At 42.5% G+C, this 14,845-nt stretch overlaps 1 protein-coding gene across 8 annotated transcripts in view; it reads left to right on the forward strand.

Moving 5' to 3' along the window:
- Positions 1 to 14,845, forward strand: part of magi1b (membrane associated guanylate kinase, WW and PDZ domain containing 1b) — a 532,630-nt gene that overhangs the window by 456,200 nt on the left and 61,585 nt on the right. For all 8 annotated transcript variants that reach the window (XM_086001489.1, XM_086001492.1, XM_086001484.1 and 5 more), the window contains 5 exons: positions 895 to 952; positions 2,083 to 2,168; positions 2,522 to 2,611; positions 3,128 to 3,310; positions 4,080 to 4,715. In XM_086001489.1, coding sequence (XP_085857615.1) covers positions 895 to 952; positions 2,083 to 2,168; positions 2,522 to 2,611; positions 3,128 to 3,310; positions 4,080 to 4,715 — 1,053 coding nt within the window. The remainder of the gene's footprint in view (positions 1 to 894; positions 953 to 2,082; positions 2,169 to 2,521; positions 2,612 to 3,127; positions 3,311 to 4,079; positions 4,716 to 14,845) is intronic.

Below are 14,845 nucleotides of genomic sequence, written 5' to 3' on the forward strand. Positions count from 1 at the left end.
CAGAAGGTAAGTGTGAATAAAAATGACATTGCATCGCTCTGCAGTTGCATTTACTGGGTAGAGTTTCTGCTTTGGGTGCAATCGTCAATCTGGGCACAAATTGTGCTTGAAATTGCGCTAGTTTTCCAAAGTGAAGTTGTGGCTCAAGTTTCCGCTCAAACATATTTGCATAATCACAAACATAAAATGTTCCATGAACCAGCGTAATAGAACGTAATGGTTCATTTTATTTTCCTTTGCATTAAAAGATATTCCTTGATGTATTTAAGAGTGGTAACCTGGTGCAGTTGTATTAATACAGCTGAAATTGGGTTTATCGCAAAAAATAGGCATCTTTAATAAGAGCGTCTAGTCCTCCACCTCTGAGTAACCTGATTTTAAATCATTGAAAATGCTTTAAAAAAAACGTTTCCTAGTTCATTGGTGTACCCTAGTCAGTTTCTTCGTAAATTAAGTAGTTCATGCCTACTAGTGCCTTTTGCGCCTAAAAAAAAAACTAGCTTAATTTGAAGAGCCTTCTTGAACAGGCACAATTGACGGAAACATGCCACGCTCCTTATTTTGATCAGAGGGTGTGGCCAGTTTTGTGGGTGGGGCCAGCTTCCAGTGCGATGATTCTTAAACCAGTGCTAAAGATTGCAGAAACTCAAGTTACGCTCGACGTAACTTGCGCTTGAAATTCCTCGATCTTTTACGCTTGAAATTCCTCAATCTTTTACACTGGTTCGGCTGATTTCAGCTGAATTGGACTGGTAAAACCAACGGAAACTCTAGGCCACTATCTTGGTAAAATTGGCAAAGAGAAGAATGTCACTCTCATATTTTTAATCCTAAATGTCTGTATTTAATCTATACTAGAAGTGAATCAGCAAAGGTATCTTTCTGTCCTTTCAGAGCTGCCCTCTGGCTGGGAGAAGATAGATGACCCTGTATATGGTGTTTACTATGTCGAGTAAGTGTGTGATTTTCTGCGGTATCTAGAAGATAACTGAGCCTACAACCAACAATTATTGAGTAGAAATGATTGTAATCAAGATAAAGGTGTAATCCAGTTTTACCTTTTATTTTACGGCTTCCATAAAGCTACTCTTTCTCCCTCATCTTTCTCTTCCCCTCCACCCTCACTCCCCTACCAACCCCCAGGTCACAGACATGTGTCCTTCTGTTGGAATTCTGCCGATACTACACTGTGTCAGGCAGCTGCACTCCAATTTATTTTTAAACTCTTTGTATGAAGAAATAGCTGACCACTGTTTCTTCACAAAGTTTAGTTTCTGCATTATTTTCAAATTTTTTTGTCTGTATTTTTTAATGTTTTTTTTTGTCTTCTAATATTCCCGTGAAGCGCCTTGGGACGTTTTACTATGTTAAAGGAGCTATATAAATACATGTTTGTTGTTATTCCATCCTTTGAACTTGCAGGTCTGTTTTCCCAGGGGAAGAAGCCTAAATGAGGCATAGACCTGTTGATGAAAGGCACTCGTGGTGCTCCCTGCTCGGCTGATGGAAGACACTCTGTGACATGATAAATCACTATTTTACCTTTTACCTTCATCATTTGCCACGTTTGTTAATTTATTAAACATCTTAAACAACCCTTTGCTTATTTGATTAGTCAAGTGATCAATTTCCCAGATTAACCAATTGGCTGGTAATCATGTCATAGAATGTTTCTGAAGGCATCAGTCTTATCTGGCTGGGAACCACTGTTCTTTGCCCTGTGGTACAATCCACAGAAGATATAAGGCCTTTTATTTATTTGTATATGTCTAAATTCTATGGGAAGTTTGGTTGTGACATACATACATTGTTTAGATTGTTTATAGTATTGTATGTTCTATCATATTTTACTGGGAACATGAACTCGTTAATATGAACTGTACATGGTTGGCACAAATGCAACATAAATTTTGATTTCTCTGGGGATATGTGTTTTGCTGAAGCAGGATTTATTAAGGAATAAATACATAATATATATTTTGCTGTTGGCTTCTGAATTTGCTGCAGGGATGCTGATACTAAATTAGACACTCCTTCCCAGAACTAGTTTGTATCCTAACACAACACTGTCTCTCTCATTAGTCACATAAATAGGAAGACACAGTATGAGAATCCTGTTGCTGAGGCCAAACGCAAAAAGCAACTTGAACAACAGCAGCAAGCAGAAGGTGAGTTTTGAATTCTGACTGGCATGCCACTCAGAAGATATAATGAGGAAAATGTGCAGTCAGAGGACTTACTGCACAAGACACCGGCACTGAATGCATCTGCTCAATCATCAGCATGGCATAATATGAGTTACGTACTGTACCTGTGCTTTGCAAGAAAACTGCCCAGATTATAGAGTGATTCGTAAATTTAATGCATAATGAAGAAAAATAACATAGGCTATTTCAAACAGTGGAAATTATTTCTTTATTGTAAAGGAAATGATTCCTTAAGTAGTCATTGTTAAAAGCAAACTTGGGTTGAGGTCATTGTTGAAGTATATCATCTACTGAAATAATACCTTGAATTCCAGAGTGGACAGAGCAACAAGCATCTCCTGGCCCCAAAGCTCCAAGCTACACGCAGAATAATCAGGAGTCTTTCAGAGAAAACCCAGCACAAGGTACATATGATTCGGCATAAACATTGAGAATTTATAATCTGAAAACAACTGTACTCTGTCATAAAAATGAAAGGGGATATGGTAGATAAAGCTGTTAAGGTTCATTTGTTGAGGGATTTTGAGAGTCGGATTGGTTGTGTTTATTTGCCATAAAATCACAAGAATCCTGCTCCTTGTAGCATCTGTAGAGTAACAGCACAACATTCAAATTGCCAACTGCAATATAAAAGGTTTTAAAAACCATTTTAAGTCAACACAACTTGCCAAAGAAAATGAATAATCCTTAACAGAGAGTTGATGTAATTTGGATGGTGTGTACAATAGCAACATCCTTATTTTATTGACCTGACAGTTAACTTCAAATCAAAAATAAAATAGAAGTTTCAGAAATCATACTTCGCTGATTTCAATGTGTTTAAAATTTTCAACAAAGTTACAATTTCTCTCGCTCATTCCCAGCTGGAAGCCTGACACTGAACAAGAACTATTTAATTTGCAATTCATTTCTATGAACAGGTAAGCCCTTCTTTACAAGAAACCCTGCAGAGCTGAAGGGGCAGTTCATCAACACCAAACTGAAGAAGAGCACCCGAGGGTTTGGATTTACTGTTGTTGGCGGTGATGAACCTGATGAATTTCTACAGATTAAAAGTTTAGTCCTTGATGGACCTGCAGCACTGGATGGCAAAATGGAGACAGGTACCAAATGAGCAGAGCCATTCTAGTCATGTACTTTACAAATATTTAACCTTTATTTTGCACCCCTTCTCTACAGTGAGTTGGGCCAATCCATGATCCAAATATCTCCATGACAACCTCTGGCCAACATAAGGTCCACTTCCATGGGATGAGGACCAGGACTGGGTCTGCCACTTTTTTCCTTCTCTCTTGAAGTGTTGTGTCCCACTGTGATGCTGCCCTCCATTTATCAGCTAAGATGAGAATGAACAGGGAAGTTTGGATGCAAGCCATTTCTGAGATTCGAGCTTGTGATCCACAACGCCACCCAGCCTACTGCAGCCTCCATTACCACCAGGGTCACTGCTTTGCAGTGTGGCTGAATAAATCAAATTGTGCTGTTATTAAATGGAATTTTGGGGATCGCATTCTACGATTCTGCCTGTTTATAATTCGGTTTATGGTGATTGAAAAGTCAAATTCCATTTTTATTCCATGGGATTCTGGGGTCTCCCTTGAAAACCATAAACCACTGGCCTTGATTATAGCTGCATAGCTGTTTGGTTGTTTTGCTTGACTTTAAATTATTGGTTACATTCAGTATGTCTACCCTTGGCACTCACCAGTATTCAATTGCTGCCATTGTCAAAATGTTATGCAAATTATTAAATCTTTTTGCATTGCACAACACCATTTGTGAATTAAGTATGTAATTGTGAAGCTCTTGTGCATAAATTAAGTAATTGACGATGCATCAATGTGACTAATCTCTTCTAATTTTCTGTTTTAGGTGATGTTATAGTAAGCGTAAACAGCAGTTGTGTGCTGGGATATACCCATGCTCAAGTTGTGAAAATTTTCCAGTCTATTCCAATTGGTGCAACAGTGGATCTTGAACTTTGCCGGGGTTATCCTCTGCCATTTGATCCAGATGATCCGAATACTAGTTTGGTGACATCAGTTGCCATTTCAGATAAAGAGCCAATTATTGTCAATGGCCAAGAAAACTATGACTCCCTTTCAAGCCACAGTAGCCAAACAGCTCCTGCAAATGGGAATGGAGTGAAAGACCAGAGACCGTATAGTCCATCATCTGGTGATGTTTCATCAAATGGATCCCATACAGGCTATCCCAATGATAACATCTCCTTGGCTTCCTCTATAGCGACTCAGCCTGAACTTATAACTGTTCATATAGTGAAAGGCCCTATGGGTTTTGGTTTTACCATAGCAGACAGCCCTGGAGGTGGTGGCCAAAGAGTTAAACAAATTGTGGATGGTCCGCGCTGCCGTGGCCTGAAAGAAGGGGATCTCCTACTAGAAGTCAACAAGAAGAATGTCCAGAACCTAACCCATAATCAAGTAGTTGATACACTGTTAGAATGTCCCAAGGGAAGTGAAGTGACACTCCTGGTTCAGCGAGGAGGTGAGTGTTGAATCTACATTCTGACGATTTTGGATATATATGTCTGAAACTTTCTACTAAAGTTACATATTGTGAAGCTCATCCCCTCCTGGCAATCATTCCCTAGTCCCTACAGTCCATAAACACATATATATATTGTATAATTATAAAATCGACATGATCAATAATCTTTATTGCTTTGGAAAAATTCTGAAGTTGCCCTGTCTTTGGACAAAACGATTCACCTGTACTTTGTAATTTCTATTTATACACCATTTTAGAATGTGGCACGGAGCTCATTCAGTTCAAGTTTGCTATTAGTTAAATCTCTTTACACTTGTACAGCTTTAATAGCTTTTGCTGCGTGCTGTTCTTGGGTAGGCATGTCGCAATGATTGAGCTTGCTGTGGTGCAGTGAGTTTAATCTTCTGATTAACTTTTGACAATATGTATAAAACACAATGAAATAATAGGATAATTTAATTTGTACAGTTTGTGAACACAATAAATTGTTTTCGGGGGGGGGGGAGAAATGATGGAAACTTCTGTATGGAAGAGGTGAGAGAAATCATTAATGTTTGTAAGTTATGAGTTTGATTCATGTCCAGGGCTTAATTGCTGCAACAATGCTCAATGGCTCAAATGACCTGAGTTCGATTAGTAAATTGATTCTAACTGCTGCCATGGCAAAGTATTATTTTGTCCTTGCTATTGAAATAAATTGAACTATACAAAGCAAGTCATTATTGAAAGTTAAATATGTGAGCTAGAAGAACTAAAATCTGATAATGGATGAACATTTCACATTTATATGACATTCCTCTCTCTACTTTTGAAAATAAATGAGCTAATGTCCTCGTAAAAATAGCAGAGAATTGTTATATGAATGTTATTACCAAGAGTATGTTCTAATTTATAAATATATATAATATATCTATCTGTATAATTACAGTTCTTGCATCATGATCATGTCAGCTATTTCTCTATTTGGTTAAGTGTGTGTGCCTCAGGCATTTTTCTGCTTTCTAACAGACTATTTCCATTGTCTCACCAATCATACTGCACGGAACTATTCTCCCGAAATTCAGTTTTCTCCTCAATCAAATTGCACCAAAAGAACTTTTCTCAGATGAGCCGTTAAGCCAAGGGCCCCATCTGCCCTCTCGGGCGGACGTTAAAAAATCCCATGGCACTATTTCGAAGAAGAGCAGGGAAGTTCTCCCCGGTGTTGTGACCAATATTTACCCCTCAGTCAACATTACAAAAACAGATTATCTGGTCATTATCACACTGCTGTTTGTAGGAGCTTGCTATGTGCAAATTGGTTGCCACGTTTTCAACATTACAACAGTGACTGCACTTCAAAAGTACTTAATTGGCTGTAAAGCGCTTTGGAACATCCTGAGATTGTGAAAGACACGATATAAATGCAAGTGTTTCAAGTCTTTCTTTAGATATGCAGCCACCTGCTCAACTATATATCCTAAATATAAATTTAGAATATATAAAAAATGTAATAATTCACGGGGGCAAAATTACAGACTTGCCCATAAACTTACTCATCCCATCTTTTAGTTTTTGAACAATTCCCCCTCTCTGCTTGTCTGTGCTTCCAACGCACTCCACTAGATGTCACTGACAGCCTCGACCCCAGGCACACCTTCCTCAGGCAACAGAGATCAGCCCGCAACAGAGATCAGCCCGCCATGCTTGCATTCCACAACTCGGCCGACCTGAGGTATTCAATATTGCGATGAATTTCCTGGAAATGATGCAGCACTTACTATTGTCGCATGATTTAGGAATATTTAGGGTCTTCCTGTAATTGCAACAGTTGAAATAAACACTTCAACTTTTTTCTATCAATAACAAATTGCCCTGTGGAAGTGGTCAGCTCTTGTGCTGCAATTAAACTTTATCAAATGACAGAATGTCGATTTGGCAAGTAGGCATTGACATTAATTTGACTCGTTCTAAAACATTTTTGCTTTTGATAGAACATAGAATAATGGTTATATTGTTGAGAATTAGTGTTGTGAATGGTAGCTCCTTCATTCCAGGTGTGTAGTGTGATGGTTGAGCTTACAAGTAATACAATCCCAGTTAGACTTCTGTACAGCTGCAGATATGAGGCGTTGCATTTTGAATGCAGCCACAAGCCCATTCTCAAGAAATATCACTGCTCTTATGCTGCGCTACTGGATGGAAAAATGAACTCACATGTCTGGAAACATTCCCTTTTATTGCATGGTGACTCAGTACTCATAAACATGCTTTGGTGCTTTTTTCAGTGTAGTTGTACATATTTTCTCTGTAATCGGGATTGCACATAGGTTTTGAATCAAATCTCCAAGGATTTGTCTGTTCAGGAATCTGTAACATTAGGTCACCTTCTCACTATGGTCTGGATACCTTGATTGTTGAATAATGCATCCCAGTGTTTCTTTCACTTTTGACATGTGCCTGACGGTCATCGGATGGTGCTCTTGGTAACATAGCTGCATGTGCTCTCACTTCCAGCAGCATTGCAAGCCATTAGTGTGAATTATTTATTACTATTTGCTTGCACTTGAGTTCATATATAGACCACTGGATGTTGTTGGCAGAACGGGAAGAATGCGTGAAGTGGCATTACTCATTTAATTTTTGTTAAGTACTAAGATATGGTGCTTTATTTAGGTATCAAATTAGGTAACCACACCTCCCCACCCCTGACCCTGAACACGGGGGCCCCACAAGGATGTGTGCTGAGCCCCCTCCTCTACTCCCTCTTCACCCACGACTGTGTGGCTGTTCATGGTTCCAACACCATCATCAAGTTTGCGGATGATACCACGGTAGTAGGCCAGATCACCAGCAATGATGAGTCAGCCTACAGGGAGGAGGTCCAGCATCTCGTGAAGTGGTGCGCCGATAACAACCTGGCCCTTAACATCAAGAAAACCAAAGAAATCATTGTGGACTTCAGGAAGTCTAAAGGCGGAAGTCACACCCCCATCCACATCAATGGGGCTGTGGTGGAAAGGGTGGACAGCTTTAAGTTCCTCGGAGTCCACATCACGGAAGACCTCTCCTGGTCCCTCAATACCTCCTCTCTGGTGAAGAAGGCCCAGCAGCGCCTATATTTCCTAAGGAGGCTGAAGGGATGTAACCTGTCACCCCTGATCCTCTCTAACTTTTACCGCTGCACAATAGAGAGCATCCTGACGAACTGTATCACGGTATGGTATGGCAGCTGTAGCTACTATGACCGGAAAGCCCTGCAGCGGGTAGTCAAAACTGCCCAACGCATTACCGGCACCCGGCTACCGACCATAGAGCACATATACCAGCCACAGTCTGTTCGCCCTCCTGCCATCTGGGAGACGCTACAGATGCATTCGCACCCGTACGACCAGATTTAGGAACAGCTTCTTTCCCAGGGCTGTCATCCTACTGAACTCCACAAATAAACTCTAAAGCCTGCACATCTGCCAATGCACTTTATTAGGGTTATGTTTATGTTACTGTATTACAAGCCAAATGTATGTTGAATGTTTAAATGTCTTAATCTAAATGTACACTCTCGGGAGCCGCAAGCCTACATTTCGTTGTACTGCACTTGTGCACTAACAATGACAATAAAGTTGATTATTATTATTATTATTATTTTCAAACTAGTTGGCAGGAGGATTGATGTTGTTTCTCGGGAGATCACAAAGCGGGCTGTATGAGATTCCAGAGCATTCGGGGTCTACGTGAGGATCCCAGCAGGTCTCAACGGTCATCAGCTTGCTGTTCATTTTGTATTTGTTCTATTAATTTTATTGCTGTATCTATTACAAATTAAAACCACAGCTAGTAGATCGCAACATTCCATTTCAAATGGCATTGAAACTATCGTGTCAGGCTCCAATAGATTTATAATGGGAAACCCATTCTAAATGTGTCAAAATTTAACTTCAGTAGGTGGCACTGTAATAAGGGTTTTCAACATGAAACGTCACGTAACGTCAGCTGCAAAAACAATAACTTCCGAACAATAATTGGAATAGTGTCATGGAATCTTTTATGTCCACCTGAGAGGGCAGACTCATAGTCATAGAGTTATACAGCACAGAAAGAGGCCCTTCGGCCCATCGTGTCCGTGCTGGCCATCAAGCCCTGTCTATTCTAATCCCATTTTCCAGCACTTGGTCCGTAGCCTTGTATGCTATGGCGTTTCAAGTGCTCATCTAAATGCTTCTTGAATGTTGTGAGGGTTCCTGCCTCTACCACCCTTTCAGGCAGTGAGTTCCAGATTCCAACCACCCTCTGGGTGAAAACGTTTCTCCTCAAATCCCCTCTAAACCTCCTGCCCCTCACCTTGAAACTATGCCCCCTGGTTATTGACCCCTCTACTAAGGGGAAAAGTTCCTTTCTATCTATCCTATCTATGCCCCTCATAATTTTGTACACCTCAATCAGGTCCCCCCCTCAGCCTTCTCAGAGAGTCATAGAGTAATACAGCACGGATAGAGGCCCTTCGGCCCATCGTGTCCGCGCCGGCCATCAAGCCCTGTCTAATCTAATCCCATATTCCAGCATTTGGCCCGTAGCCTTGTATGCTATGGCATTTCAAGTGCTCATCCAAATGCTTCTTAAATGTTGTGAGGGTTTCTGCCTCCACAACCCTTTCAGGCAGTGAGTTCCAGACTCCAACCACCCTCTGGGTGAAAAAGTTCTTTCTCAAATCCCCTCTAAACCTCCCGCCCTTTACCTTGAATCTATGCCCCCTAGTTATTGACCCCTCTACTAAGGGAAAAAGCTCCTCAGCATCCATCCTATCTATGCCCCTCATAATTTTGTACACCTCAATCATGTCCCCCCTCAGCCTCCTCTGCTCCAAGGAAAACAAACCCAATCTGCCCAGTCTCTCTTCATAGCTGAAGCGCTCCAGCCCTGGTAACATCCTGGTGAACCTCCTCTGCACCCTCTCTAACGCGATCACATCCTTCCTGTAGTGTGGCGACCAGAACTGCACACAGTATTCCAGCTGTGGCCTAACCAGTGTTTTATACAGCTCCATCATAACCTCCTTGCTCTTATATTCAATGCCTCGGCTAATGAAGGCAAGTATCCCATATGCCTTTTTTACCACCTTATCCACCTGTTCCGCCGCCTTCAGGGATCTGTGTACTTGCACACCCAGATCCCTCTGCACCTCCGTCTTGCCTAGGGTCTTTCCATTCATTGTGTATTCCCTTGCCTTGTTAGTCCCCCCAAAGTGCATCACCTCGCACTTTTCCGGGTTAAATTCCATTTGCTACTGTTCCGCCCATCTGACCAACCCATCTATATCGTCCTGCAGACTGAGGCTACCCTCCTCGCTATTTACCACCCTACCAATTTTTGTATCATCCGCGAACTTACTGATCATACCCTTTACATTCATATCCAAGTCATTAATGTAGACCACAAACAGCAAGGAACCCAGCACCGATCCCTGTGGTACCCCACTGGCCACAGGCTTCCAGTCACAAAAACAACCTTCGACCATCACCCTCTGCCTTCTGCCACTAAGCCAGTTTTGTATCCAATGTGCCAAGGCACCCTGGATTCCATGGGCTCTTACCTTCTTGACCAGTCTCCTGTGCGGGACTTTATCGAAGGCCTTACTGAAATCCATGTATACCACATACACTGCGTTACCCTCATCCACACACCTAGTCACCCCCTCAAAAAATTCAATCAAATTAGTCAGACATGATCTTCCCTTGACAAAGCCATGTTGACTATCCCTGATTAATCCTTGCCTCTCCAAGTGGAGACAAATTTTGTCCCTCAGGATTTTTTCCAATAATTTTCCTACCACTGATGTTAGGCTCACTGGCCTGTAGTTCCCCGGTTTTTCCCTACTACCCTTCTTGAATAATGGTACTACATTAGCGGTTCTCCAGTCCTCTGGCACATCCCCTGTGGCCAGAGAGATCCTGAATATATGTGTTAGAGCCCCCGCAATCTCCTCCTTTGCCTCACACAGCAGCCTGGGATACATTTCATCCGGGCCTGGGGATTTATCCATTTTTAGGCCAGCTAAAACCGCCAATACCTCCTCCCTCTCGATGTTAATATGTTCGAGCATATCATAGTCCCCCCGCCCTATTTCTATGTCTACATCGTCCTTCTCCATAGTGAAAACAGATGCAAAAAATTCATTTAGAACCCCTCCTACATCTTCCGGCTCCACACACAGATTGCCACTTTTGTCCCTAATGGGCCCTATTTTTTCCCTAGTTATCCTCTTACCCTTAATATACTTATAAAACATCTTCGGATTTTCCTTTATTTTGCTCGCCAGTGTTATTTCATGGCCCCTCCTTGATCTCCTAATTTCTTTTTTAAGTATCCCCCTGCACTTTTTGTACTCCTCTAGGGCTTCCTCCGTCTTTAGCCTTTTGTATCTACCAAAAGCCCTCCTTTTTTTCCTAATCCATTCTCGTATATCCCCTGACATCCACGGTTCCCTGTGGTTTTTGGAACCACTCTTGACCTTTACGGGAACATGTTGCCATTGTATGATCTCAATCTCCCTTCTGAAAGCCTCCCATTGCTCCGATGCAGATTTTCCTACAAGTAGCTGATCCCAGTCCATTTTGGCCAGATCCTGCCTTATCCTATTAAAATCGGCCTTCCCCCAATTTAGAACCTTTATTTCCGGCCCACCCCTGTCCTTTTCTATGACCACCTTAAATCTTACCATATTATGGTCACTATCACCTATCACCTATTCTCTGCTCTAAGGAAAACAACCCCAGCCTGTCCATTCTCTCTTCATAGCTGAAGCGCTCCAGCCCAGGTAACATCCTGGTAAATCTCCTCTGCACCCTCTCTAATGCAATCACATCCCTCCAAAAGTGTGGTGACCAGTATTCCAGCTGTGGCCTAACTAGCGTTTTGTACAGCTCTGTCGTAACCTCCCTGCTCTTATATTCTATGCCTCGGCTAATGAAGGCAAGTATCCCATATGCCTCCTTAACCACCATTTGCCACTGTTCTGCCCCTCTGACCAACCCGTCTATATCGTCCTGTAGCTTCCCTCCTCGCTATTTACCACTCCACCAATTTTCATGTCGTCTGCGAACTTACTGATCATACCTGCTACACTCATATCTAAATCATTAATGTACACTACAAACAGCAAGGGACCCAGCACCGATCCCTGCAGTACACCACTGGACACAGGCTTCCAGTCACACTCAGTTTAACATCTCATCGAACAGACCTCCGACAGTGCAGCACTCCCTCAGTACTGCCCCTCCGACAGTGCAGCACTCCCTCAGTACTGTCCCTCCGACAGTGCAGCACTCCCTCAGTACTGTCCCTCCGACAGTGCAGCACTCCCTCAGTACTGCCCCTCCGACAGTGCAGCACTCCCTCAGTACTGCCCCTCCGACAGTGCAGCACTCCCTCAGTACTGCCCCTCCGACAGTGCAGCACTCCCTCAGTACTGCCCCTCCGACAGTGCAGCACTCCCTCAGTACTGCCCCTCCGACAGTGCAGCACTCCCTCAGTACTGTCCCTCCGACAGTGCAGCACTCCCTCAGTACTGTCCCTCCGACAGTGCAGCACTCCCTCAGTACTGCCCCTCCGACAGTGCAGCACTCCCTCAGTACTGCCCCTCCGACAGTGCAGCACTCCCTCAGTACTGCCCCTCCGACAGTGCAGCACTCCCTCAGTACTGTCCCTCCGACAGTGCAGCACTCCCTCAGTACTGCCCCTCCGACAGTGCAGCACTCCCTCAGTACTGCCCCTCCGACAGTGCAGCACTCCCTCAGTACTGCCCCTCCGACAGTGCAGCACTCCCTCAGTACTGCCCCTCCGACAGTGCAGCACTCCCTCAGTACTGCCCCTCCGACAGTGCAGCACTCCCTCAGTACTGCACTGAAGTGTCAGCCTAGATTATGTCCAAAAGTCTCTGGAGTGCACTTGAACGAACCCACAACCTTCTGACTCAGAGGCAAGAGTGATACCACTGAGCCACAACTGACATAGGTCATTAAACTAGCTAAGTTTTAAACCGTTCTATAACTATACTTTTTTTTACTTTTTTTATACTCCCTGATCTATCCCATGGATAGCCTCCCACCTAATCTGCCTCTTTCCCAAGGCTCTCAATTTCCCAACCCAGAACATCCATTCAGGCCTCAGCCTTATCAAAGCAGTCAGCAGCCCAACTATCCTCTCCGGAACTGCGTCTTTTTGCCCTCAGCCCAAAATCTCCATCACTGTTGCATGGCTGAACAGTGCCTTGCACGTCTAGCTGCTGCTGTTGCCCCTTCACCCTTCCCTATCTGGGCCCAATTAACCCCCCACCCTCTAAACCGGTTTGATCTGAACACTGCATTTGGTCTTGATTCCCTATGTGCAACTTGACTGGTACTGATAAAACTTGTTTTCTACAACAATAGCATTATTTTCTGTTTGACAGCTAACACTATCTTTCAAAATTTAGGTCGGGGTCCCTTGGGCTCTCAATATTTTCAGCAGGTCCCTGGGAGTGTGATGATATTTTGCAGGAGGCCCCCCCCCCCCCTTTTATAGACAAATTTGAAAACTACTGACCTAGAAGAGTTTATGCTGCTTTGGCATACAGTACAGCCAATAGACTAACTTAAATAGAAAACATGATTAATGCTAGCTATTATCTCGTTGGGCAGCCCATTTCATTAATGGAAAAATATTATGTGCTTCATTCTCCTCTGAATTTATTTTTCTTCCTCATTAAAATATTTTTAAGTGCAGCCCACAGAATGGTATGTGTAATAAAAAAAATAACAATCTGGGTTAATGCTGCTCAGAGGGATTTTTGTTCAAACCTAAATACTATAGAATTTCTCAATCACTCACTGCAGTCTTGTATCAGTAAATGAGCTAGAATTTTCTGGTAATCTGTCACATTTGACAAATTTATTATTAATTATTAGCAGTTCACTTCAAATTGATACCCAGCTCACCTGAGCATGCCAGGGACCATTCAGTAAAGCTGCAAACCCTGCCCCGCATGCACTTTGCAAATGAAGTCAGAAACTATTTTTCAAAATAAAGCAATGTTGGGGGGGGGGGGGGGTAAAAATCATCAATTAGTTTTGATTAATTATTGGGAAATGTTAATGTAAATTGCACTATAGAACTCTCTGCTGGTTATGCATTTGTCCATTAATCAATCTTGAAGGGGTGAAGCTGCCCACAAAGATTTTGTATAAGAAATGCACCTGAGTGATTTAAAATGGCTAAATCGACAAATATGTGCAAGTTAAGCTTTAATAAAATCCAAGCATTTTTTCTGTGAGAGGCACATTGATGGAATTCCTCTTGCTGGACTGGGCAAACCCATATTATCCTGGAAGTAAAATTCGCCTCTATCTTAAACTGGGAAATCTCTCTTTATGTTTCCTCCATATCTCAGGACCCCTCCACTTTTCAGTGCACCCTTTAAGTGAACATCTCAGCACTTTCAATATTCCAACTAGTTAACATAGGAAAAGCCATGCATGAGGAAAAACAATTTGTCCCTTCACAGCTCATCTCTCTAGTACGTCATGGCATCTAAATGTTCTTTGACTAACCCAAGTGCTTTTGTCTCTATTACTTGGATAGATTGTTCCATATCTACCAATCAAAGTATTTGCAGTATATTCTGTCCGCTTTCCATTTCTTTTCTCTGTATATTTCTCATGTATGATATCTCTCCAACTGGGGGCAAATGAGTGTTAGTGAGGATATTTATAAGGTAGGAAAATTGTACATATTCCTTAGGTATCATAGAGAAAAGGAATACACTTTTATACTGAAAGTACTATTGTACACACACATGTGCCAACTCACTCTTTCTCTCTCCCGTTTCTCTAATTGTTAAGTAGCTAGTGCAGCTTTTAACTAAACATTTCCTGGCAGAGTTTGTAGCTTTGGGTACCTGGTACCGCAAGTCACCCCTCATGACTGATTGCCAGATGATGATTCAAACAGCAGCAATTGATATCAAGAGCATATTAAAGGGGATATTTTTGGAATCTGTCTCTTTGCCATCGCCGTTGCGCTCTAGTTTATCTCTGTGCAATCTGACCGTATGCCTGTCACTCATCTACTCTTTCCTTCCTGTCCACCTCTATGAGATGTATGCTATGAGGTAG

The sequence above is a fragment of the Somniosus microcephalus genome, chromosome 11 (assembly GCF_052327205.1).
Source record: "Somniosus microcephalus isolate GS21.2 chromosome 11, FLI_Smic_1.0, whole genome shotgun sequence".
In the NCBI taxonomy this organism is placed as follows: domain Eukaryota; kingdom Metazoa; phylum Chordata; class Chondrichthyes; order Squaliformes; family Somniosidae; genus Somniosus; species Somniosus microcephalus.